This window comes from Agelaius tricolor, unplaced genomic scaffold (genome assembly GCF_023055355.1).
Source record: "Agelaius tricolor isolate 1412-34295 unplaced genomic scaffold, bAgeTri1.0.p SCAF_11, whole genome shotgun sequence".
NCBI lineage: Eukaryota > Metazoa > Chordata > Aves > Passeriformes > Icteridae > Agelaius > Agelaius tricolor.
Window position 1 is genome coordinate 7,567,177 of NW_027269271.1, and position 27,852 is coordinate 7,595,028.

Here is a 27,852-nt window from a genome sequence, read left to right on the forward strand (position 1 = left end):
GGGCTCGAGGTTTTTTGTGTTGTCATTTCTGTAAGACATTACAATTAAAAGACAAAATTCCTCACCACAGGTCACTGCAGAGACAGAGTAAATGGCTTTAAGAGGGACTGGAGAGCCAGTGAAGGCTAGACCTTCTAATAGTCAGAGGACTCACACAGGTGGTAGCTCAAGAAGGCAACAGATGCAGTTGCAAGAACTGCAGTAGTTCAAGAAGGCAGAGACAGTGCAAAGCATCATACTACCCTTTCCTGCTGCTTTATGATTGCTCTGAGCAGGCACAGCAGAGCACAGTAAGAAATGGACCTTTGACCTTACCCAAAACAGTGGGATTTAGGTGTTAAAGCAGATTCTATTAGAAAGGAACCTAAACTGCACCAAAAACAACTACCAGATGCACAAAAGTTCAAAAAAGTTCCAGATTGATCAAAAGAAAGCCCATCACCAGCTCTGCAGACATCTCCTGCTGAGAGCACCATGGCTAGCAAGGTGCACTGCTCAATCCAATACAGCAGCAGTTTCCTAAGCTAAGGGCAAAGAAAAGATTTTACCCACCTAAAACTGATCCTCCACCCATCCTCCACTTTGTGCAACTCACCTGTGTGTAGAAGCCACTAGCTGCCTCTAAAAACAGAGAAAGGTTCGCCTGAACTTCGCTCCGATTTGGATTTGCTCTGTTTTTCGCCTGACCCTGGAGTGTTGTGATCTGATTTTTAAAGGCATGATTCCAACTGAAAATAAAAGAAGCATTTATCTTTTTACTTTGGAAGTGTCTTATGCAGATGGCATAAATAACAGGAAAGAACTGTTTAATTACATAGCATCAGACATGAAGAATATTCAAATTCAAGCAACATTCAGATGAGAAAAATGTTAAATATGGAATAACCACCTTTGCTCACCTCTCATATCTAGGGAAACAGATCCTGATATATATACATATAGCTAACATACACGTGTATATATGTATATGGCTAATGCAAACATCATTAATATTTGTTGGCAATTGTTCTATTTTAGGCAGCAGAGAATTCCCTCCCTAAAACAAGGTGTGGGGTACAGAAATGAGGTTTAAAAATCATTCAGTAACTGGAAGCCTGGAGAGGAGAACTCAGCCAGCCAACTCATCTGGTTTCCCTCAATGCTGAAAGAACCACATGCTTCTGTTAACTAAACTTACTACAACCCATGTCTACACCTTAAATAACAGGGAATGGATTCAGGGCATGGAGAAAACCCAGCTGGATCTTACCCTGATTTGCAAGGTGTCATGAGCAACCCATTAATTAACCCCATGAGCAACCCTGATTATTCCTCCCTCTGCCCAGCTCTACCTCACAGGGCTTAAAACTGGTTTTCAGCAGCTCCTGTTAGACCTTGCTCAAAGCTCCAGGTGATTACATCAGGTAAATTTCCTCCTTTCAGGAAAATGCAGACTTCAGCCCTCCCCTGAGAGCAGAGCAGACTGGTGCTCCTTAGCTTCTCTGCCTCCACCTGGCTCTCCAAAACCCAGTCCTGCATGACATGGCTGCCTCTGAATTGCCAGAGGCAAAACACTAACCTACTGAATGTTCTGTATCAGCTCTGCAGTGCATTCTCACGTTTCACCCACAGCACAGCTCTCATTTTAAAGGAAATAAGAAAACCATTCCATAGGATACAACTGCTTTTCTGGAAGTCTCAGGGTTTCCTGCTGCCCAGCCCAGATCACATACAAACACACAAATTCAGTGAGGTACTTACAGGTCCTGCTCCACTTTTTTATCTAAAGCGTATTCCAAATCAGTCACTAGCATTTTTTGATATAAGTCCTGTAGAGCCTGTCTGGATGTCCAGACTTCTGCTGGACCCAGCTTTGAATCTGAGCAACAAGAAAGGGAAAAAAGCCCAAAGTCACACAAATTTATGGAGTTAATCTGATTTTTCAGTCATTTACCAAATGAAAGAATAGAGCTCAGTGTTAGATACACACCACCAAAAACCTGCTTTTATCAATTTCCTCAAAATAGTGAAATACAAGAACCACAGAGGGGTTAAGGGCTCACTGCTTAACTGATGATGTTGTCTCCTACAACTCCAGAACTAGATGTGAACAAAGTTAGCAGCTGGCAAGTTAAAAAACAAAACAGGTAGGAGGATGTGGCTCTCCATAAGTTATCAAACAGCAGAATTTCTTGCCACTGGATGAATTTAGAAAAATTTCCAGCGTAGCCAAAAAATAATTAGCAGACAATAAATCCATGGAGGGATGCAAAACAGGACAGTGCATGGACACACTTGGTGTTGCTTAAAGAACACTGTGGGCAAGTACTGCTGTGTGCTTGCCATTTTCTAACTCTTCAGTAGCTACCTGCTCCCCATCCCAGAGGGTGAGTGCAAACACTGCTCCCTGCTATTGAGTTACAGAGTCCAATTTCCCCTGGCTTCCACAACCACCTGGGCTGGAGCTGCAGGAGCACAAGGGATGGGCCTCACCCCAGGGAAACCATCCTGATAGTGATGGTGGAGCCACTCCTGTTGGGTTAGGTGCAGCCAGGTGGTTTTAATAGTCCTATGGGGACTACACCAGCCTGCTACTTTAACTACACCCAGGTGGCAAGCACAGCTGAGCAAAGGTTCATGAGAAAAGCTACTTCTACTGCAGGGCTGATTCATTAATATAAACCATTTCCATTTCCCATTAACATATATACCTTAAATCACAGCTCACAGCATTTCACTGCATCTAGGGCTGCACTTTCACAACATGTGGTAATGCTCAGATCAGCATTTCCTCATCCAGGTTCCTTAAAATCACCCAAATCCTGGCTAATCCCAAGTACAGCAGTTCCTGTGCTGGTCTGGCCAGGAGTCTCAGGTCTCAGAGAGTGGTAGAGACATGAAACCTTCATCTCCAAATGTTTAGAACATCCAAAGTCAACTTCAAAAATATGTATTAGGCACAGGCCAAAGGGGCACAGCTGTTAAAATACTATTTATTTATTTATATACAGAGGACAAGCCTTTAACATAAGGTCACACACTTTCCAGAAAATTCTTAGGAATGCTAAGCAAAAGAAACACAAAAGGAAAACAAAACCAGGAATCAAATATTATTAATAAGCTATATAAACTGTATAATAAAGGCAATTACCTGTCATGTCAGCCTTCAGGACTTCTGCCTGCCTGTAAGAAAGCAAAAGGACAATAAATTAGAAAGAGAAAGATCGAAATAACTGAATTATGCCAAAGCATAATTCATGCAATGGTGAATCTGCTTACAACTCTGCTCTAGTTCACCCCATGCAGGATTTGAGCTACTGTTGGTTCAACAGCATGACTGTTTTTAGTTCATCCCATAACTGCAGTCAACTGTTCACTTTTCCCTGCTTATGCCTCCTTCTGAACAAATACAAACTAATAATGCTTACATTATGGTTTATATTTTCAGCTTTATATGGCAGCAGGGTCCTGCCAACGTTAGTGATATTTGCCTGGGACATTTTTATCAACTTTAAGTTGTCACACGTGAAATGCAGGAGCCAACAGAGTCAGAGCAACACCAACTCCCATCAGTGTCTGTCAGCACCTCAGTACAGCCCTCCTGGCCCCATGCTGCACAAGGGAGATGGGATAAGAGCATGGCTTCCCCAGTTGCCTCTTTTCCTTGAACTGCATCCCTAAAATAATGCTTTGATCAGGTTTCCAAGGAAAAAAACTACACAGTACACACAGAAAGAATGGCAACTACAGGTGACTACCTATAACTCCTTCACTGAGCATCCTCTGCAAATCCCAACTGCTGGTGAAGGCTGGCAAATAGCTTCCCAAAACCAGGAACACTGGGGCAGCCCTCAATAAATAAATATTTCTGAATGGCCAGTGTCTGGCTGGAGCAGGCAATGGGGGTGCTACAGCTAAGCACTGTGTCAGCAGTACATAAAGCTGCAAGGAGCAGCCCTGCTGGCCTGCCTGATGGACACAATTCACCCAGGGCTGGCAGAGGGGACACGAGGCTGCCTGCTTGGGCTGGCTTTGGATCAGACATGTCCCTCTGCTCCTGATGCACTCAGGTGGTGATGCAGATTTGGAGAGTGCAAGCTTTCCACACTGGACATGGAATCCTCCCAGCATATGAAATGCTCCCTTCACCTGCCTCAGAAAAAAACTAAAAACAAACACAGCTGGAAGATATACCTACTTGCCTAACATGAATGTCAGATGCCAGCTTGGAAAAGAATGGAGAGCCAGGAGAAAGCACCACCTAATTCCTAAAGGGGCTGCAGAAATCAGCATATACTTTCTCTTGCCAATGGGAAGTTGTGGTGACTGTAAACAGTTTTTCAGTTTGTTCTGGGATCTACCTACTAGCCATAAATTATAGGGAAGGTTTTGAGGTCCACATGAGAACTAAAAAGGTATCAGAAGAGGATATACATTAGGAACATGTAAATTGTTAAGTTCCTTTGCAAAATTTCTTTGATTAAATGCAAGCATTATCTATAACAGCTCACCATAGCCACCTCCATCTGAAAAGCAATGGCATGCCCCAAGAGCTTTAATTGTCAGGAACAAAAGTCAAGAACATCTTAACTGATACCAGAAGTGAACCTGTATGTTCCTCACCTGATCCATGTAATGCCTTTAAGACAACATCTTTCAATTGTCTGAAAGAAGAGACAACAGAGACAAGCAATGCAAATTTTAGCTACTGTATCAGGAGAAAGCTGAAAGCCCAAGAAACATTTCTTCCTCAGCCACACAGAGGTAACAAAAGACACCTAAGTGATGGCTCTCTGTGGCTGCAGCCAGCAGGATGGGAATGAGCAGATCCTGCCCCCAGGGAGCCAAGAACACACAAGGAGGGACAGCATCTCCTGTGCAGGCTGTGCCCCAGCAGCCCCTGCACTGCTGACCTGCAAGTCTGGTCAGGCACAGGGCTGAGGCAGAGCTCTGATGCTGGCAGCCAGCAATGCCACTGCTCCCAAGGAAAAGCTGACTTGCTCAGGTGCTGGAATCTCACTTTTCTGAGCAGCCAGCCAAGTTCCTACAGTCTGGCTCACGCTTCAAACATCTTCCAGTGCTGTGAAGGTCTCGTCTGAGCTGAGAACACAATCTGTGCTGCCAAAGCCACAAATGCTGAGAGGCTCAGCCCCAGCAGGACACGCAGGACTGTGCCCACAGACACCAGCCCAGAATTCTCTTCCAGGTACAAAGGCTCTGCCCTTTAAAAGCCAAGAACTGTTCCTCTGGAAATTACTTGTGCAGAACTACCTTCCACTAAGTCTAATCTTTAAAAGGGGGACTGTAAAAGCATCTTTTTTCCCCCAGAATTTTGCCCTCACTGCTGCCTGGAGAATTCTGGTGAAGAGAGCCTGAGCCTCTACATCAGTGCAACTGCTGACAGACTCTGTGAATGCACAGACCTAATCATTTGACTAGACCCGAGCTTCTACCAAAAAGAGTTACTTAAAAACAGTTTATTTTGGAAGAAAAGACTCATGGTCTCACAGAACAAGAGACTTTAGCACCAATTGCTTCACCAGCCATAACACAGACTGCCTTGTAGAATTTATAAAATTGCAACAAGCAATACTGAAGAGATTGTCACTGTCATTTTTAATAAAATGTATAGAAATTATTTCAATACTTCCTACACTCCAAAGAAATTAGGAGAGTTGAGCTAACATTAGTATGCTGCTTCTCATTTCCACCTAGAAACAGTTGTTTCAAATAGCTGCATTCTAAGCCAGGATAAGAGGGGGCAGCCTGGGTACAAAACTTGTTCTGCATCAGTGACAAAATATTAGCAGCAAGAGAGAGAGTATAGAGAGAAAATGCACTGCCTGTTCATTAAATAAACTTTACAATGGGCCTTTGCTGGTGCTCAGGGACTCCTAGTGGGCACCAGCTGGATTTCAGTGGTAAAAACTGATAGGAGTTTCTCACAGTGCCAATGGCTCCTATCACCCAGCATTTTTAACAAGCTTTTCTGGCCATATATTTTATTGCACCTCCTCATATTGAATTTACATTAGAATGACTCATTCTGGGGCAAAAAAGATTGCCTACTAGAAAACCTGGTAGGGCTTGTTTACACACTGTATCATTGCAAGAATATTCTCAGGTACTTCCTTGCCCAGTTGGACTCAGCAGTTCAGTCAAGCTTCCCTAAGCTGTTTTTTTTTTTGATCCAAACCATAGTTCAAAAAAAATTACATTTCAAGTATTTCCACATACCACCTTGATATATTGTAACAGCTACTCTTTATTATTTCCTAACCAAATATGTAGATTCAGCTCTGTGCTTTAGTCAAACTTTAAACTAAAATACAACAGCCTCCCATCCAATTCAGTAAAAATGTTTGATAGCTAAAGGAATTTTCGTTTTATTCATAAAATTGAAAAGCTTCAAAACTTTAAAACACAGTAGTCAGGACTATCAGTTGAGGTTCTAAAGGTATAAGATAAATAAAAATTTAAGTTCCCACAGGAGACAAAAGAAACTTCTCTTAAGAACCTGAGAGTATATAAAGTTCTGTTTTGCTGGAACTCAGAGGCTACATTTAATGTGGAATGAACCACTGGACTTGGCAAAGGAAGACAAAAAAGACACATTTCATTTTCCCTCTTCCAGGTTTTTACCATTCTTGATCAATTAAGTTTTCCAAGTCAGAATAAGAAAACAAGTTGTTTCCCTTAAGCTGGTAAGCAGTACAGAAAGAAAATCCCACAAACATTGGGATGTCTCTCCCATATAGATATTTTGAAGTGTTTACCCCATCACACTGAAACATACATCAAAAGATCATGCAGTCATACCTTCTCTTTAACACTAGAGCAAGTTTGCTTAATTTGATGTTAAAATCATGAAGAAAAGATCATAGAGCCTCTTTGATTAACTATTCTATTCAAGTTTTCCTCTTGTTGCCATCTGACTTCCAACTCTATTTGCATATCACTGAACAAATGGATCTATTTTACCATTGTCCCCAAAAGAACTCATTTCTGTTCCAATATCTGCCTTCAGTTCAGCTATAATTCAAGCACTCAATCACAAATTTTCAGTTCTGCATACACCACCCTGCATCTCTAATAGGGCCATATCCATTCCACAGAAGCAGGGGTCTGCTAACAAGCTTCATTATCAAGCACAGATCAGCCAATGAAATTAAGCCAAACTTCTCAAAGCAGCAGTTTTGTGTTACCCAGCTACCATCCTCTATTTTTTGCAAGTCAAGCCTCACTTACACCACACCTCTCTCATTTTCACAGCGAGGATCCGCCAGGCATGATCTGCTGGGGCATGACAAGTTCTACAAAAAACATGGAAAACCCCAGATCTCACAAAGCCAACAAGAACACCACACTGCTTTCACCCTTCCTGAAGGGGAACTCCACCTGGTTTTCCCCTGACAGCCCTAAGCTGTATCAGCTGTATCAGTTCTCTCATCAAATAACAGTAACACAACCCCCAATAAGGAATTGAGGATTTACATGACTAAAATGGGCAATGAATCCAGGCAGCTGGGCTTATAAAAGCCATCAGAATCCAATCTCATGACTAAAATCTAAAAAACATTAAGTGGTCAGGAGTTTCACTCCAAGCAGAAATTCACACTCCTGCAGTTCTCTTTCCTGGAGGTACTGTACCACAATGAAAAGCACCTGCAGCCTGATGTGCCCTAGCAGGAGGTGACGGATCCCAAGGCTCATAAAGGGCACTGCCAGAAAGCTTTAATTCTTCTGAAAGGGAATAGAAAAACACAGAGAATATATAGAATAAATATATGGCATGTTTCATTTTGGGTAGAAAAGGTAAATTTTCTATACTAGCATACTACAAGTCAAACAATATTTAAATGTCATTATTTCAATGTCTGGCAAGGGTCACAGCAGAAGGAACTTCAAAGCAACAACCTGCCATTTTAGATTTTCCTCAAAATAACAGTTATCTTCAACAAAAATTTATAATAGTTTTAACACTCAGTGGGGTTTTTTTCTTTATTTGTCTGTATTTAAGCATACCCATGCTGATTCAGGGCAGGTGGAAGCAGTAGGAAACACTAACAGCATGGGCACTGAATATTCCACAGCATATTTAGGGGAGATTGATTGTTCAGAAGCCCCCAAGCACTGTATCCAGGACATCATTCACATCTGGAGTTTGGCACTTCAGATGTGAGGAAAACTTGCTGATACAAATGGTTGACAGTTTTTTGGAAAATAAGTATTTTTCCTTCAATTCCTAAGAGTTACCACTAACATTTGCTAAAACTGAAAGCTTTCTTTAGAATTTTTAGAGACTCTCTGGCTACTAATCCTTTACAATTGGTACACTTTGCTAAAGGTTGAGTTCTCAGACATAACTCTGACTTCCCTAAACTGTTTTGTAGACAGTTACTGTATCTCTAACTATGACCTGTCACAAGGAAATATTTTGACAGCAATCTTAGGATTGTGCACAAACCTAGATGGTTATGCCTGAAGTATAGTAATAGCAAACTTGTGGGTAAACTTCAGCTTTTATTTTTCCTCCACCCATTAATTCAACATCACCTGAATACAACAGGCTTCAGACAACAGCTCCCACATACCTTTTCCTGAAAGGGCAAATGCATGGAATCAGGATTTTGCAGGGGTACATGGCATCCAACAATGATTTTACTTATTAATTTGTGTAAAGACTCTACCTACTCATACATCAGACATGCACTGTTAACAGCTTTACTTCTATAGAACAAGTTCTTACTGTTCCAAACTTTCAAGTGTTGCCACCTAACTTAAAGGACCATAGTTTGCACAAAGTTCTGGGATTGCTTGCTTTGGGAGCTGGCAGGTTTGAGTGATGTCAGCTCTTACTGAGGTACCAAGAGATCTTCAGCCTGTGGGTCATGGAATTAAATGTTCCCATGTGCCTTGGAAGGCCACTGCTAACACACACTAATGAAAAACACCTTTAACAGAATCATCTTACTGTCAATTTTATGTGCTAAGTAGTTTAAATCTTATTATTCCTCTTACAGGCAGCTGAAGCCAGGGTATAGCTAATTTCCTTGACCTGCAGTTTAATCAGATTATAGCTGTAGATCAAAGCCACAGAAACAAGAACTTCATCACCAGTAAAAACAAAAACCTACACTTCTGCAAGCAGATATTAAAGCAAAGCAATCACCACCTGAATACAAACCTCCCCACAGGGAATCCTGCTCTATTCCTTTTGTGTTCTCACTGTAGCTGAGGAGGATGTCAAGAAATGGGGACACAGAGCACGGTTTTCCTTAATCCCATCTTCCCTCCTTCTTCTCTATTAGAAGCAAGTCATAATAATCATCCTCAAAACAGAACCACCAAAAGCAACTCTTTCCAGGTTTGATCAGAGCTGACATTCCTCCTCCTTGGATAAGGGTAGAAGTACCCTTGCAGTCAGCTTCACTCAAACTCATTTTCTTCCTCCAGTTTCAGGGAAGTCAGTTTCTTTGTCTCAAGATTTTAAAACGATGTGCCCCAAAGGTAAAAGCACTTGTAAGGAAAGTTAATGTGTTCTTAATCTCTGATTTAATCTACAGAGAGGGAAATACAAACCTCCTACACTGCTCAGGCTTCTGGCATTCCACTGCCTCTACTGGACTCTCCCCCTCCTTACACAAGCTGGAGTCAGAACATGAGCTAAATACCTCAGAAATGGGGTCCAGCCATTCAGGATCAGCAATATGCCTCCATCTGTTCCACAGAACTCCAGAATTTATGCCAGGAGAGTAACCTGAAAACTATATACCCAACAACCCGTATTTTCCAATCCAAGCAAGAACAGCTGGCAATAAATGTAATGTTAGGACTAGCTCAGGAAAGCTCAGTTGTGTTTCCATAGTAATTTTTAAAAAATACTGACTATGCTGTTCTTTAAACCTGGCATCTTGACCTACTAGTTATGTGGAATTTTATTAAAGACAGCAGGGATAAAAATAACCTCTAAATGGATGCTGCCCAACAAAGAAAAGCACAAAAACTCCAGTCACCTTTAACTTGTTTACCTTCCAGGACCTGACAGTGTAGCTCCATAGGTAACCCTGACACTATTTTCAGTATAGAAAACTTCTGGTTTAGTAACAGTAATGAGAATTTATTAGCTATAAAAAGGCGTGCTCAGGAAATAATAAATGAATACTTAATATGTGTGGTGATTCAAGACATTGATATATTTTCATGTTAAGGAATACCTTCAAAAGAAAACTTTTAATATCAAACAGTAAAAAAGTAATACTTTTGTGGAATACCCTGGCACATCCATACAGTACCACATTTACTACACTGGCTGACAATATGTCAGCTTTGCAGCTGACCTGAGAACAAGTGAAAGGCAAAACATTTAAGATCAAATACATAATCCATCTGTGTATCTCCTCCAATCTTTATCTTGGATAAACAGATTTTCTCAAAACTAAGGCAATCTTAAAGGTACAAGTGCACAAAAACTTCAAGATTGCCCTCCAATCCTCTCAGCCATTGACAGCCCTCTCCCTTAAAGGAAGTTAGACACCAAAACAAAGCTCTGCTCCCTCACTACCCACAACAAGGAACTTTGGGGAAGCACCAAGGGAGATACAGGCTAGAATTAAGGAGGAAGTTTTTCACAGAAAGAGTGGTCAAATACTGGAATCATCTACCCAGGGAGGTGGTGGAGTCACCATCCCTCAATATGTTTAAAAAAAGAGTGGATGTGGCACTTGGTGCCATGATCTACTTGAGGTGTTAGAACTCGATGATCTTAAGGGTCTCTTCCAACCTAGAAATTCTGTGATTCTGTGATTTAAGAGGAGTCAGTTACTGGGAATTTGAGATACTGTCTTCATTGCTAAGCAGCAGATGGATAAAGAGCAAATCCATTAGATGGTACCATCAGAGGTGGCAGAAATAAAGCACAAGTAATACCTCATACTGTGTTTGTAGCAGGTTAGCTATGATGGGTACAGTGGAGTTCAGTGTTTTTAACATGTGCTCTCCAAGTCCTTACACTAAGATCTATGCCCAGACAGTCAAGGCCTTCCAAAACATAAGCCTTAAAGAAAAATTATTGATATTTAAATATTGAGGTCATTCAATAACTGTAAACTGTTTTTGTCAATCCCATTTATTTTATAAACTCCCAATCACATCAACATCACACAAAACACACATCTATGCACAAACATGACATACCCAAAAGTTTTAAAAAGCTTTTCATTATTAAGAGGTTTGAAAGGACACCACATGGTACACACAAGCCTTGACAAAAACACACCCTGATTACATCTGGATATGATCCTAATTGCAAGCTGCATCTTAGAAATTATTTTCAATTCTCCATCTTGAAATTACATGCAAACCATACTCTGAAAGCACAGTAACAGCAGAAGGCTGAACACCAGTCAGGGAGAATATTATACCCTCCATTTATGATAATTAAATGGGTACTCAGTACATCATTGCCAATCATTTACAGGAGTCTCATTAGCTGCTCCCCATTCTCTATCAGAAACACATAGGCAATGCTGTTCTGAGATAAACTTACTTTCCAAGTAGAGAATATTCAAATAATTTCTGGCTTAGCAACACAAAACTCACCTGCAGTCCTCTACTGTTGGTTCTCCTCAGTTCAGGAGTGGCTCATCCAGAAGGGCTGCTGCCTACAATACCCAAATCCATCACCAAAACACATGGTACTCCTGGAAATTGGGAAGTTACTCTGTTCTGTGTTCAGCTGAAGGGGAAACCTATGACCAGTCCAACCAGCTCAGATCTAGCAAATGTTATTAGCACAGAAGGAGGGAAGCAGATGGATACACGACTGTGTACAAGATACTGGATACAACAATGTCCTCTCCAGGAAAGGTGCACCTTGAAGCTTTTGGGGCCCATCAAACACCAACAGGTCTGGAGGAAATCCAGCCTGGTTGAAGAGATGCAGCTCCATGGCCCAAGTCCAGCTGACCTGTGTAGCTCTGCTCCAGCAGGCCCAAACTGCCTCTGAACAGGATCTGCTGCCACCACTGCTCCACTGAATGCTGCCAGGTGCTCCCAGTTAACCAGTAACCTCCTTTCCTGTTTTGAAAACTAATGGATTGGTTAGGAGCAAGCATCTGAGTAAATTTACAACTCCCAAGGTTAAATCTACTTGCGAGGCCTAAATATATTTATTAAAAAACAAAAAATTATTTCAAATTTAAATCTTAAGACCTAAAGACAGAGTCCATTCTAGTTCTATGTCAGAAAAGTCCACATGATGTTTAGCTGACTACAAATCAGTATCTGCTTTATGAATCATATATGGAAAAACGTGGGGGTTTAGCAGACCTTTACTAAACATAAACTGTAGAAAAGAATAACATGAATGCAGTTTCCCAGACTGCAGTCTCCCTTTCAGCAGTCAGACCAGACCTCATTATCTCCTGCAAAGGTTGAGGAAAAGGCTCCACAGCAATGGATTAACACATCCCACCTGAAGATCAAATCATAAGCCTAGAAAGGCCCTCAAAAAGTCATATAGCCCATTCCATCACCCTGATGTTATTTCTGACAATCATTAGGTTGCTTGTTTTTAAAGTTGTCCCAAGTCACCTCCATAGCCCAAAGCAGCACCCCAGACACTGCCAAACCTTTCCCACGTGGCATTATGCCTTGCCTTCAGGAACTGCTGCGTGCCTTGGGTTCACCCACTTCACTTCCTTCCTACCACCAAATCCCAGAGCAAAAATCACCAGCCTTGCTCAACTCACTGCTAGTTCTGCAACATGGGGAAGGGTAGTGACTGTCCCTCACTCAGAGGAGACATTCCCTGAATCTGAGGCACATTAAGCAAGAAGAGACAATGCCATCAAAAGATTCAACATGTGACTACATAGTTACCAGCTATTAACTCAGCATTTGTGTGTTACTCAGGCTGCACAAACCAATGCAGCCTGTGCATTTCACTTTGCAATCAACTATAGAGGGATTTCATAGTCATTTGTTTTGTGTAGTATACCAGCATGTCCAAAACAAGTTTGAAAATAGAATAATTTTGGCACTGTGCTTCAGCATTTGACAATAAAGCAGGGAAGTGAGGTGAATCATGCTGCTTTAATACCAAATCTGAAATCAAAATGTCCAAGAGCATTTCCCATTATACACAAAAAATTTCCAGCACCTGAGTCCTTAAAGGCCCAAAGATCTTCATGTCTTTTGGATCTGTCCTTCCTGAAGACAAAACACTTGACCCACATCACCTAATGCTCCAGCATAGCAATTCTCAAATAATTATTTCAGGAATTAACACGATCGGTTATGCAGGACAGAAGATACATTTTGGTAACCATCTTTAATCAAAGAGTACAGAATTCTAACTGATCTTGAATGAGTATCCCCAAATCCTTAGCACATAACATAATGTCACAGGCAGACACAGCACTTTTTTTAGTGCTGACTTCTCACTGGCCACCTATGATGGAAGGGACCAAAATAGTCTGTAGTCACACCAGCAGCATCAGCAAGCACTTGACATCTTCATTAGAAACACACTGGAAATATTATTCTGGGTACTTTTAAGCATTAAAGATTATGTTAGTCCTTGATATCAAACCCAGAAAACAAGTACTCCAGCTGAAGTCAGAGCAAGCCACAATCCCCTACAGATGTCTTTGCCCCAAGCCCCATATCTCCTACCATGTACCTCAAAACAAAATAAATCTCTAAATGAAATAGTCATGGTATGTTCAAGCTGGATGGAATACCTGCCAGACGTTCATGCCCTGGCATAATCTGTGAGACATGCTCATAAATTAAGGCCTGCTGTAATAATTCAGATGTATGTCAACAATGCATATTAAGGATTTTATCACTTCTTTTCTAGTTAAAGATTTCACATATACGTTCAACATTACACCTATCAATGGTATTAAGACAAATGAAAATCCTTCTAGATTTTTATTGCAAATTTACTCTGCATATTTTAATAATTGAATTTACAATCATTAACCAATACAGAAATCTCACTTTAAAAAAAATTGAAATAATATTTCCTTTATTTTTCTAGTAACTGGAACAGCATGTTTGAGCTCTAAGAGCTGCTTCAGTTTTCATGTTTTTGTACACTTTTGGTGGGTCTAGGTCTTTCTTTAATACTTATAAATGTGGTTTAAATCCTTTGAACACAATTCTTACCAACAGACTGGCTTTTTCCTGGGAATACCTGGCTGGATCAAGTCTCTCTGCTCACAAATTTGGTTATGGCAATGTCATCAACAAGCATTTACACTACTTCAACACAGACAACATCAACAGCCAGAAGTCTTGTCCCATTCTTCCTTCTCCATAGGTATAGAGGATTAGCATTTCCATTTTCAGTTATTATTAGGCTAGTTTGGAAAATGTGCCCTGAAGATCCCTCATAACAGCTCAAGTGTACCTTGAATTAAGAGCAGGAATGCCCAAAGGCCCTGCCAAAAGCAGTAATGTTTGCAGAAGGAACCAAAGCTGTCAAAGGTTGTTTGGGTTAAAAAAAGATTATCACACAGTCACAGCTGTTGGACACATGGCAATATCCACATGCTTTCTCCACACCATGGCCAGACCAACACAGGGCATGGCAAATCAAATCCCAGGAGAATTTCAAAAGACAGCAGCACTATTTACAGGACTAGCATAAAACAAAGGGAAAAACTGGTTTCCCCAGCAGATTTATCGAAAATTAATTTATTCTTCATGTGTAGGGAAGTTAAGATGTGGTAAATAACACAGCACAGATTATGGGGGGTCCAGGGGGCCCAAAACAGGCAGGCTCCAAACAAACTGCCCCTTGCCATAGCCTGACCAAATAGGAACAACTCTCAAGGCCTCATTAAATTAAGACATCAGGAAACACCAAAGTCTGAAGTAAATATGCTTAATGCCCAAAACGCCTGTTTTTCTGTTTTCCAGAGAAAAAAGTAGTTTCCTTTAAGTAGTTCAAGAAATGTTCCCAACACTATTTTGGCAAAATCAGTCTTAAAGGTTCCACACTCAAAATGAATTTCTCATTTTCTAACAGCTAGAGAGTAGCTCTCAGATAATTCAGCTGTACAACAAGCAGGGCCTGCAGACCCAAAACAGACAATGCGTCAGAGGAGAGGATGGGGAGAAACAAAATAAAAATCAGCTTTACCCATACCACCATCAGACAAAGCAGAATACTGTTCAATGAGGCTGAGCACTAGAGGACACTTTCAGCACCAAAAACATGAAATAAAAAAAATGAGAGATAGACTGCTGATGTATTCAGGACATAGTAAGTACTTTGAGAAATATTATATTTGTTTTCCCTGAAGATGGAAGAGAATATTAATTCTAGCAGGACTCCTAAGTACTTCAAGGGTATCTCTGAGTGGAGCCCCATCAGTGAAATTCAGTCTGTCACCCACAGCTCTGTAACAAACCCAAGAGATTCAGACTCCTCAGCCTTCTGGTTCCTTATGATAATCCCTTGAGTGCAGAAGCCAGTGTGAATAATCCAAGAGAAGTCTGACTGGAATACAGAAAGAAGAGAAAGCACACCTAATGTCACTCCAAGAAGTTTATTCCACCCCAAATCACAGGATTACACTGATCTGAACAAGTACCTGCTGATTTAACTCAGAGCAATTTAAATACCCAGCTTCAGAACACTCTTTAAGCCACTTCCCCCTCATTTGGTCATCTGGGAAGTCCTCAAGTTCACAACGAAAACTTTGTCTTAAATTCAAATGGGAAGAGCGGCAGTGGGCAGACAAGTGTAGAAATGTGGCCCAAGGGCAGGACTTGGAGCAGGGCTGCACAAGTGGCAGCTAGTGATGGCTCCTGTACAGCTGTAATGCTTCCAGCAATGCCCTGCCCAGTGCAACCACTCAAGGGCTCACACAGACAAAGCCACCAGCCCTCCACCCTGGAATCATGAGAAATGAAGGCCCAGAGTCCTCACATCACTTCACAACAAACAATCTGTTATTCCTCTATTCTGTCCACAGCAGTTAGATGGAGAAATAAGATACCATATCCCTCCCTGAGCACAGGAAAACCTGTGTTTTCCCAAACACCACTGAAATCTATTACTCCCTCATAATACATTAAAAAGTACAGAATCAAAGTATGCATCTCTGCTAATGATTTTAAGGGAAAAATCTGTGGGTTTCTTCCCCTCCTGCCTGACAGCAGCTGTGCAGTTTTTCCAGTAAGATGAGGACAATCCTCAAGTTCAAAGTAATGAAAGCAACAACTAGTGTCCTCCCACATATATTCCTTACAAATTATAGCTTCATTCTTTAACTGCTCTTCTACCAGCCTGCTGCTATGAGTGAATCTCTGCTACTGTTGTGAAGATGAAGAACCCTTAAACCTCTACAATCCCCAGCAGCTCCTCATCCAACAAAATCAGATCCTACAGCAAATTATCCACTTTTCCCTCCCCAGTCACCATGCACTTGAACTGCAATTATTCTCCTTCTATACTCATTTTTGCTGGCTGAGCAGGGCAGGGAACATGCCAAGGTATTTATCCATCAAGTCACTGACTTCTCCCATCAACTCAACCTTTCTTTCTCCAATAGGAAATGCCCACAACAGCCAATGTGGCAAACTAAAAAAAGCAGGGAAGCTTCAGTTTCCAGATACATTGATTTAACAGATTTAAGTTGCTTAAATTAAAAGTTTGTGATACAATTCAGCTTATTTAGAGGCCAAATCATCTCACTGGACCAAGCTATGGTTACTTGTTATGACTTCTTAGGATAAGAAATGGATTTTGCAAGTAGCCAGAATATCACAGTATACTTTACACTGACTACTTAAATAAAACAGCTAATTCACCAAGAAAATGTACCTTCTTACCATGCACTGAAATGAAGAAACTGAGGAAAAAAACCCTCCAACCCCCATACTCAGGGACAAGGGCAGCCTTCTCAAAATGCTTTGGTGCCCTCCCTCATTAACACTTCAGACAAGCATCACCTGGTTTTACTGCCACAACAGAACTTTCTCTTTTCCAATAAAGATTCAAACTACATAGGAATATGCAGGTTAGAACAAGAACTAATTGCTACAGGAATCATCCCTGCCATCATAAATAAATAAATAAATAAATACAGCTGTAACTTTACTTACACTAACCTGCACTTCTAGGTCACTGGAACACTGTGGTGCAAGTAACCTCACAGCAGAGCACAAAGAGAGTGCAGTAAGAGCACACACTGTGTTCTGCAGCAAGGGGAGACTCTCAGTCCAGACTGGAAATAGGGGTATGGTTTGTGGACAGTGAGACCAGGTACATTCTATAAGGATGATATTCTATATGTAGCTACAGCCATATTTTAGGAAACAGGACACTATTTACTGGGGTTGTGGCTCAGTGGGCACTTGATTGATAATGAGCACTATCACTCCAAGCAGCAGTCCCACCCCACTCTTAACCAGTAGTGCTTCAATCCTGTTGCACACAGCTTCACCCTTTTTGTCAGCACATCTGTAGTAACACAATGGACGGGACCAGGAAACCAACTTGAACGAAACCCCATGGGTAAAAAACAAAACTAAAGCAGTTTTAACCTCGTGTGGTTCCCCAGTTCAGCTTCTTTAGACTTGGCCACAAACTCATAAACTTTTGCCATCACATCAGGGGTGAGGGTGAGGGAGAGTGAGAAACTTCCATCAAGAGCTGTTCAAGTTTAAAACCCACCCTTGTACGGCCGAGCTTTTGCCAAGTGCCAAGCAAGTCACGTTCTCTGGTTACTGCAGCCCTCTTCTCCCTGGCACATGTTCACCTTCCTGCCAGCCCCTCCAGCAGGAAAATATGCCCAGCACCTGCAAACCTGCACAGGCACTGCCATCCCTGCTGCTACCTCCCTATGAAGGAGCATGCCCAAACCCCAGCACAGAGACCAGCACACCACAGCTCAGGGGAAGTTCTGGAAGTGCTGCTTTACCCCTGGGCTCTGCCTGCTTCTCTCTCACCAGGCACACTCATTTGGATCACCCAGACATAATCACCTAACCAGCTAACTTCCACAAACTTATAATGGCAGCAACCAACTGCAGGACATTTCAACTTGTTTCCTTAGGAATCTAGGTTTAAAAAACAAAAAATTATCACAGGTGTGACAGTGACTTGAGCACAAGTTGTCCCTGGGTGACAGGAGGATGCTCAATAATTTGGATGCCCATGATAGGAAAAAGGGAACAAGTAATTGCTGCCCAGACACCTGAGGAGTATGGTGTGAGTCTTGGGGCTCTCAGCAAGATGTATTTCCTTCAGCAGAAAGCTCAGTGGGGAATTGCCTGACACTTTTTTGATTGTGATTCTTTTCGTTTCATAGGTCACCACAAAAAGCTTGTTGATCCTAAGTAAATAGCAGCCATCATCAATCTTTGCCTTTTAAAATCATTATTCTCACCCTCAAAGAAGAATAAGAAGTGTTGCTCATATTAAATATTGGCAGAAATTCTAGTTATCAAATGGTGGAGACATCTTATATAGAGAAAAAAAAGACAAAACTAGAAAGGAGACTTTATGCTCCCCAAAGAAAACATCAAGCTATGAGGGGTCTCCTGGAAGGCCAAAGCAGACCCCACTACATCTTGCTTAAAATTCAAGAGTAAACACTGGATGAAAGTAGCATTAATCATTTCAGAAAACAAAAAGCTGGAGGGAATACTTTCCAAGACTGATTTGGTCATGTTCAGATACCAAGACAAATCAAGAAAGCTGTGGAACAACTGGAGCAGGGCCTCCAGAGCAGTCAGGGCTGGAGCACTTGCATTTGGGACTGGAGGAGAGGCTGTGGAGCCAGGCTAGGTCAGTGTGAGGCAGGGAAGGCTCCAGGGCACCCACAGCTGCCACATGCCTCCAGGAAGGGGACTGACAAGATAGATCCAGCTCTCCATGTGGGAGCACAAGAGACAATGGGCATAAGATAAAACAGGCGAGGTTCAGACTGGATGTACAGAAAATCTTTTCCACCACAAGGATATTCAAGCTGCCCCAAAAGGCTGAAATGTCTCCATCCCTGGAGGTTTTCAAGCCCGGGGCACTTGGTCTGAGCCCAGAGCTGTCCCTGCTGCAAGCAGGAGGCTGGACAGGAGCCTCCTGAGGCCTCTCCTCCAGCCTTGTGACCCTGCCAACTCCAGAAGTCCATTGCAGGGACACAGGGTTCTCTATTAAGAGGTTACATTTACTAACTTTTTCCTTCATATACTCCCAAGATAATTAAATAACTGCCTTAGCCTTGCTGAGACTCATTCAAGCAGTATTCTGGTTGGTGCCTTTCCAGCACAGACAAGCATCACCTCTGCATCATTCTGACCAGGAATCAGTACCAGAACATGCTCACACACAGACTGCAATTACCTCTGCTCTGGCCTCGTCCTTCAACAGAGCAGAAACTCTGCAAAGAGGTGTGTCACAGGCTGGCAGACAGCAAAGGAGTAACCATGAAGAGACACAGCAGATGCACAAGTTAATGGAGCTACTGATGAGTCTTCAAAAAAGAGACCCACAATTTGAATTATTAAAGCAGTCAAACCTTTAATGAATTTGGTTATAGCCTCATCATAAGGCTACAGGAAACTACCTACTGGTTCATCAGCACTGGAATTTCTAAGCAGTGTTCAAGCCCTGTAATTCAAGCACTTTTTATTCTACATTTGTGCTTGTGCTAAAAGCCACAGTTTACCAGAGCAATGCCCCATTTAACTGGTAACTGAGCTCACATCTTTTTGAAGTGCAGTTGAGACAATCATTTGTCAAACTGCTAAACTTCTGAATCCTAGTTAACTCCTTTTTGAACATTAACACATAAAATTGGCATTGAAGATCATTTCTCTGAAGTGAATAAACATGGACTAAAGCTCAACACGGGCTTATAAAATGGATGTGCTCACAAGTTTCTGTGCTATTGTGTCAGAAATCCTTTCAGTGATATTTTGCTTAAAAGTGACTTTTTATATCTAGCAGGATACATGAAATGTCTAGTTTAAAATAAGTGCCCTGTGAGATTAATTTGATTTCTGGAGAGTACTTGTAGATTCCCTAAGCAGCACAAATAGCATGGATACAAATTTTCAGCCAGTGGCAATGAACAGATTCACCTGAACAGGGAGACTTGAACAATGTCCCTGTTTCCTAAAATATCTTTTAGGTTCTTGTCTCCTAAAAGAGCCCTCTGAAAGGTCTACTCACCTTACCAGATGCAGTGCAAGTCTTTGAGAAGTGACTCAAACAATGACTCCAGTGAAGTATGTAGGAAACTAGATGGGAGAGGATATACTCCAATACCCTTGACAGATGACTTTGAAAAGGATAAAACTGGGAAAGCAAAAATCCCAAAAATCTATTGCAACATAGGAAGATGACTTAAAAACAGACTTTCCTGCAACTTTTCAAAGACTCAGTACACGAAGCCTGACCTTATTTGCTCTTCCTGGAAGACTTCTGTAGGGGGCTCATGTGTTCCTCAGTTCTCACAGGTTGATTGAAGGGGCACAGTCCTTCAAGGACAGCATTTTAAAATAGCTGATTCACACACATACAGAAAGCAAGAACCCAGAAGTGGAAGAGTTAAGGTAGTCCAGCTAAAAGTCCATTCTTCCCCACTCATCATTTCAACAGCTTGATTCTTGCAGAGTCATTATTTCACTAGGTATTCAATCGTTACATGTTCACCTTAGAAATCTGTCTAAAATCCAAATACACAGAAAAACGATTTCTTGCAGAAACTTTTCTGTCCCTCCTTAGTGTTAAGACAATGAAGACAGCACAGACTGCTTGCCTCATGTCTTCATTTGGCACAACATTTTGCTAAGCTGCCCTCTCACATTGTTACACTTTGGCCTATCCCTTCTACATTTGGATTGAGCCTGTCCTGCCTCAGTAAAAAGGAGCATGCCCTCCTCCTTTAGACAGAGGACTAACAGAACTGGCTCTGAGAGTCTGAGGCTTAATTCCCAGTTCCCTTTATGAGCTTGGGCTGCAGTAATCTGCAGCTGCATTTCTGCCCTATGCAAATCAAACAATTTAAATGTACGTTCTGTGGATGCAAAAAGCCTTTCACAGCTTTTCAAGGAAACCTTCCCCAAGCACACCTTCTGTAGAGAGAACAAACCCAAATGGTCTTCAGAGGCAGAAGGAAGGTGATGAAAAGTTTAGAAGGGGGACTGTCCTGTTTTAGGAAGAGATGAGGCTCTTGGTGACAGAGACACTGACTGTAACACATTAGTTATGTGCACACGCTCCAGTCCTGTTGCTTTGGCACAACATAAACAAAGCAGCCAGGAAAAAGCAGGAACAACCCAGGATGAGCTGAAGTGTGAGAGGAACAAAGAGAGGAGAAACTGGTGATTCCTGCCCACAGCTTGCAGGAAGGATTTCCAGCTTGGCACAGCAAAGTGCTATGGAAGAGCTTGGTGGTGCAGGAAGGTGACAGGAGCAGGGACATGTGTAACATGGTACAGCCTCCCACAGCCCAAAGGACACGTGCACTCACAGGAGGGAACACGGAGCCACATGTCACAGTATTATTAAGACATGTCCTACAATAAAAAAGCAAGTCTTCTGCTGATAGAAGAGTGCTAATAATAAAACATTTAAAAGCTTTGTCATGATGTAAGAGGAAAGAAAGAAGGAAGAAGTTTCATGACAGCATAGGTATACTCATCTGGAAGAGCAAAAGGTCATAAATTCATTATTAAATAAAAAAATATTACATTTTTTTCTTTTTTGAAGAAATCAACCTGAGGTAGGATCTGGGATAACAGAAGGAAGCAGAGGCAAAAGACAAGATGAGGAGGAAGGGAGGAATTTGGAGAGACTGTCGAAGTGTTTCAGAACTCTGTATAGAAAGTGCTTTAGAAATGCAAAATCCTCATTGGATTCACTCCTTCTAAATCCCTCCCAAGCCCTGAACTCCTCAGTAGGAACGTGCATGCCCTTTTAGCATACCTACTCCTTTTCCATGAGGTGTTCTGGAAGCATCAAGGGTGACACAACACGATCACGAACCTGGACAGTGAGTACTTTACAGCTACTGAAAAGCCATTTGTAGCTCACGACGCTGCTCTCCAAAACCACTAGAGAACCACTAGAGAACGAGCATTTGGGTGTAAATTCACCCCAGAGCCTATCAAAGTTCTGCTCGTATCACCGTGAGCTATCTCGTGCTCTCGACTTGAGGGACTGGGGAACGGTTCAGTATGAAAGCACAGCCCTGGCAGCCTCACTCCTCTCCCAAGCCCTCCGCTGCCCGTGCCCGGCACAGACCGGCTGTGCCAGCCGTGACTGAGGACTTCCAGCTGATGGCGAGGGCTGAGACACGACTCCAGCTACTCCCGTTCTCCCAGAGCACCTCCCGGGGCTGCGAGCGCTGCTCCCGCTCCGCAGCCGGGGTCAAACCTGGGTTCGCTCCGCAGCGCTGGGTTACCGGGCCACCCCCTCGGAAAGCGATGGGGAATTCCGCCAGGGAAGCCGCTGGACTCTCCCACCCTCCCCGCGGCTCCACGGCACCGGCGTGACCTTGCTGGGGAGCCCTGGACCATGCGGCAGCCGAGCCCGGCCGCCCGCGGGGCTCGGGAGCGCGGGGGCCGGGTCCCGCACACCGGCCCGGGCACGGCCCAGCGCCCCTCAGAGCCGCTGCGAGGCCCGAGGGCTCCGGGTCCGCCCTCTCCCCGCCGTTCCCGGGCCGCCCGGCCGCGGCCTCGCCTGCCCGCCGCGCCCCGGAGAGACTCACCGGAGATACTGCGCGCACAGCAGGCTCATCCTCCGCCGCTCGCCGCCCGTCCCGCCGCGGCTCTCACAGCCCGGGCCGGCCCGCCGCCCCCGCGCCACCGCCGCCGCCGCCTCCCGCCGCCGCCATCTTCCCGTGCAGGGCCCGCGGGGAGGAAGGGGCGGGGTGTTCCCGCTCTGCGCTCCGGCCCGGCAGGCCCGCCCGCGCCCCGCCGGCCCCGCCGCTCCGGCCCCTCGGCGGCCCGGGCAGCCCCGGCTCCGCCGCTCCGGCACCGGCGGCGTCCGCTCGCCGCTCGCCCGCCCCGCCGAGCCGCTGCGGCCCTCCCGCCGCGCCGGCCGCGCTTCCGGGCCGGACCCCGCCCCCGCCGGCACTTCCGGCGGCGCCACCGGCAAACCCTTCCCCCGCCCGCTGCCATGGCAACCGAGGGGGCGGTGGGGCGTCGCCATGGCAACCGCGGCGCATCCCGGGGCCTGCATCCGCCGCCCGAGCCGCGCCGCCACCGCCGGCTTTGTCACCGCTCCCCTCGGCCCTCGGAGGGGCCGCTCACCGGGAGGCCCTTGGGGCTAGCGGGGGCCCCGCCACAGAGTTACAGGAACACAGAACGGGGCAGATTGGAAGGGATCACAGTGGGTCATTGGGTCCCCCCTCTCTGCTCAAGCAGGGTCATTCCAGAGCACATGGCACAGGATTGTGTCCTGACAGGTCTGGAATACCTCCAAATGAGAGACTCCACAGCCTCTCTGGTCTCTGCTCCAGTGCTCAGTCACTGCACAGGAAAGAAGTTCTTGGTCATGCTCAGGTGGAACTTCTTGGGCATCCATTTCTGCCCATGGTCCCTTGTCCCATTGCTGGGCCCCAGGGAGCAGAGCCTGATCCTTGCTCTGAGCCCTCCCTGCAGGCAGGGACACAGGGGGATGAGGGCCCCTCTCAGCTGGGTCTGCTCTGGAGGCTGAACAGCCACAGGTTCCTCGAGAGAGCTGCTCCACGCCCTTCCTCATCTCCTCAGCCTCCTCTGGGCCTGCTCCAGGAGCTTCAGGTCTCTCCTGTCTTGAGACAATTAGGTCACACTGAAGTTTATTTTCTCCAGGCTGAACAACCCCAATTCTCCCAGCCTTTCTTCATAACAAAGCTGTTCCATCCCTCTGATCATCTTGGTAGCCTTGTCCGGACTCACTCCAGCAGCTCCGTGTTCTTCCTGTGCTGGGGACTCTGGAGCTGGACATAGCTCCCCCTCAGCATGGAGCCAGGACCTGGGCACATCAGGGAGTAACCTTGCACCTGGGTGCAACATTCTATCACTGCTCAATATTTACAGTATTTCCACTACTTATCCCATGTGGTCCCACCTCCCATGCTGACTTGGTGACTTGATTTGTGCTCCAATTTTTTTTTTTTTTTTTTTTTTTTTTTTTTTTTTTTGTGGCAGGAAAAATCCCACTGAGTTCAGTGCCCATTTGAGCAAATGAGCCAGCCTGAAGAAATAAGGCAGAGGAAAATTTGGGATCAGATGAGCACGAGGTGTCTGGCTAATAAAAGTTGTGTCATTTGAGTCTGTAAGTGACCTGAGGACAAAATGAAAGATCATGTTTCAAAAATAAGTCCCCCACATTTTTTTCAGGTTGAAAATATATATTGAAAATATATTCAGGTGTGGATATTTTCATGGACAGAGGTGGCACTGGACTGTCCTCTGTCTCCGTGCCAAACTTTGGCTTTTATGTCATTGAGACATCAAATTCTCCTGCTGCTCAGCATGAAAACCTGGGATCAAGCAAAGATGAGTGAACAGCTCAACAGCTGAATGATGAAACATCAAATTCTCTGCAGGTTTGGTGATTATTTCAATCTAAATGTTGTGATGTGGGGAATTAGCACTCAACAGTATTCAAAAGAAGAAACAAAGCATGAAGATACCTAAACAATCCTAATTTTGTCCTCTATTCTTCCTGATTGGTAATGTTATCATGAGTAAAGCGTATTTGTTATCATCCCAGATTATTCTACTTAGATTTTGAATTGTTAGTGACAAAAGCCTCATCTTACCCTAATAATAATCTCTTTTCCCCAAATATAACCTCTATGTAAAACTTCAGGAATTTCAACTGTGTAGAGGTTTGTTAAGCCTTCATTATTTCCTTGCAAATATCACCCAGAAGAAAGAAAAAATTATAAAATAGGCCTCATTTCTTAGAGAAATTCCTTCTAATCCTTATAATTGATAAAGTAACAAATTTCCTTTTAATTTTTTGAGAATAAGTGCTGCACATTCTGAGCAGAAGTACCCTTTCACACTGACTAAAAGCTAGCTCACTTTTGGAAAGGAGAGAGCAAGCAGCCATTCCCAGGGATCCATGCTGAGTGCCTCAGCCTCACTGCCCATCCCATGAACCCAGCCACAATCCCACCTGCACAGACTGGTCCAAGCTGTAACCTCAGAAACATTAAAAGGGCTGCCAAGATAATTGCACCTGTGGCCAGCTGGTGTTGCTGAGCGTGGGCAAGAGAGGAGCTGGTTCCCAGGCTGACCTTCCCCAGGAGATTGCCTCAAATGTCAGGCCAGTGTCCCAGAAACACTGCACAGCACTTGGGGTCAGTTCACAGTCCTCAACCTCTATAGATCTCCAGCTTTATCTCATGGCACCCTTGGGCATCCTCTTCCAGTGCATGATAAACCAAGCCCTGAGAAACCAAGCCCTGAGAAGAGCTCCCCAGGCTACTCATAATTTTTCAAACCTCAGTTTTAAGTCATGTCTTTCACTGGCTGCTTTTCAGCCTTGTTTACTCCCTCTTTGTTTGAATGTCCGCTCCTACAAAGGGTCATCCAAAATGGAAGATTTCTCCCTTTGGGCCAGGCTGTCCCACCCCATGTGGCCTCAGACCTGGTCATTGTGGCTTTGGCAGCTCCCTCCATCTCAACAAGGCTCCCAGCATAGCAGCTACTCCCAAGTGCTTCCATTTATTGTCCTATGCTGTTGTTCCATGAGCAACTGGGTCAGCTTGGCCTGCCTGGCCTGGCCCAATCTGCCAGCTCAGTCTGGCTTTATATTTGCAAATCTTTTCCCTCCCATGGGCTGGGTTTGCAAGCCTGAGTTTTGGCTAGATACATTCAGATTGTATCTCAAAAATGGGTATAAACTAAAAATCTGCCTTTGTGGGAACCAGGGGTTTTATTCCAACTGGGCTATCAGGTGAGCACTCCCTCCCTTATTCAAGATTTTTTGCTTCTTCTCAAGGAAAGGCCTCTTTCTTTTTTTTTTTTTTTTTTTTTCTTTTAAAGTGCATTGTTGCATTACAAAAATTTCTTAGAGTCATAGGGCTAGCATGTGGGGAGCAGAACTGAATGTGCTTCTCAACCCTCATCAGAAAAGGCTCCAAAATATGCCAGGATGGGTTCACAAATGGTTTAAGCCCCTCTAATTGTCCTTTTCTCTGATAGATTTGAGTTCTTTTGAAGAGTTTGCAGACTGTTAGTTTAAAAGCCTTAAGCTGGAAGGCTTCTCTTCCTGCTCCCAAGAGGAGGGACAAGGTGAGAGGCAGTACAGGGAGCACTGAGGGGTCCCCATCCCTCAGCCCATGAACACAGCCATGACCTTCCTGCCTTCTGCTGCACGGCCCCCTGCTCTTGAGGCCTGGCTGTGCAGATGGTGAAGAGCTGGACAAATCCATGTGCAGAAATACCCTTGGTGTGAGCCTCAGGCCATGTTCCAGGTGTGCTTAACAGGTCTCAAGTCCCATAGACAACGATTTTGCAGTGCTGATATGAGCTGCCTCTGTAGGCAGGTCCCTGTGTTTGTCCATGCTGCTGTCTCCCTCAGGGAATAAACCCCAGCTAATCATCCTTCTGCCCCCTCTGTGTCCTGCTGTGCCAGCTCTGCAGGTGCCACCATGGGCTGGGCTGGAGCTCAAATCCACTGGGGGTCTCGGGGTGCTCCAGCACTGCACAACAACCCCAGGGAGGCTGGCAGGGAACATGTGGCTCCTGCAGCTGGGGCTGCTGTCTTCAGCCATGGGAAACCTGCACCCACATGTTCAGGGAAAGCAGCAAGTGAAAGAAAATACACGCTGGGTTGGGAAACACTGAGGGGGAAAAGGTGAAATAACCACTGCACAGCCTTGCAGGCATCGCTCCCGCACCAAAACCTGCCGCCGCTCCCCAGCCGGCAGCGTTGCTAAGTGACAGCTGATTTACCACATCACTCACCATCCAGCAGGAAAGCCAGGGAAGAGCTACAGACTCTGCCAGAGCCTGCCCAGACCTCATCCTCACATGGCCTGGCAGTGCTGGGTTCCACCTTGTCCCCACCATGGCCAGGCAGTGTGTAACCTACGTCTGGACGGGTGATCTTGATCTTTCAGTGGTGTTTAAGGTCAAACTCTCCGTGTGAAACAAAGCAGGCAGAGAGATTCAGCTGCATGGCAGGAGCTGTCAGGAGCAGTGGGATGTGTTTGGCATCACCAGGCAGTGGGAGAACTTGGCCACCAGCAGTTTTGTCCACTTGTGCCTTCTGCAACAGCAGCGCTTAATGCTCCTACAGCTGCAGGTTGTATAAGCTGCAGAAGGGAAAACATGCTCCCCTGCAAAATTTCCCATGCAAAATTGGCAGGGAATGGGGTCAGGATTAATAAAAAAATCAGCTGTCTCACCTCAATTTCAGCCTCTTCTATATAAAAGGAACCAGTGAAAAATCTTCTCATAAAGGGCACACCCCCATATTTCATATCAGGGCAGTTGTACCACCTCCAAGGGAAGGGGGTAGGACACCATCCTGAGTGGGAATGTGCAGGAGGTGAACACTGATTTCCTAGGTTCATTCCCTAGTGGTCTTGCTCCTTCATATCACTCAGGCTGATGAGTATCCCAGCACCTGGCTGAGCTGGGAGGGAAAAAATTTTCGAGCAAAAGACTGTTAATAATTAATCTTAACAGGACATGGAGAAACACAGCACAGTGCTGTGGGTAGGGCTAAAAGCCTCTGCCATGAAAAGGCAGAAATTAATGTCTGGGGAGTGTCCTCTTAAGGACAGAGGAGGAAGACAGATGAAGGTAGCAAGGGAGACCTGTTGGTGGCAAAAAACTCCCTGCTGAGAGAAAAATCTGTATGTAGGAGCCAGAGATGAGGCCAGGACAGCCTTCAGGAAG

General features: G+C 44.3%; 1 protein-coding gene across 8 annotated transcripts in view; it reads right to left on the reverse strand.

Annotated features, from left to right (window-relative positions):
* The window catches only part of SMG7 (SMG7 nonsense mediated mRNA decay factor), a 56,602-nt gene that overhangs the window by 27,209 nt on the left and 1,541 nt on the right, over window positions 1-27,852 (reverse strand). For 3 of the 8 annotated variants that reach the window (XM_071435971.1, XM_071435975.1, XM_071435977.1), the window contains exons 1-4: window positions 22,716-23,021; window positions 3,131-3,162; window positions 1,741-1,858; window positions 596-728 (exon numbers count right to left, since the gene is read on the reverse strand). In XM_071435971.1, the coding sequence (XP_071292072.1) occupies window positions 596-728; window positions 1,741-1,858; window positions 3,131-3,162; window positions 22,716-22,744 (312 nt within the window). In that variant the 5' untranslated portion in view covers window positions 22,745-23,021. Of the gene's footprint in view, window positions 1-595; window positions 729-1,740; window positions 1,859-3,130; window positions 3,163-22,715; window positions 23,022-27,852 lie in introns of those variants that run through there. The other 5 variants (XM_071435973.1, XM_071435978.1, XM_071435972.1 and 2 more) reach the window with 3 other exon arrangements.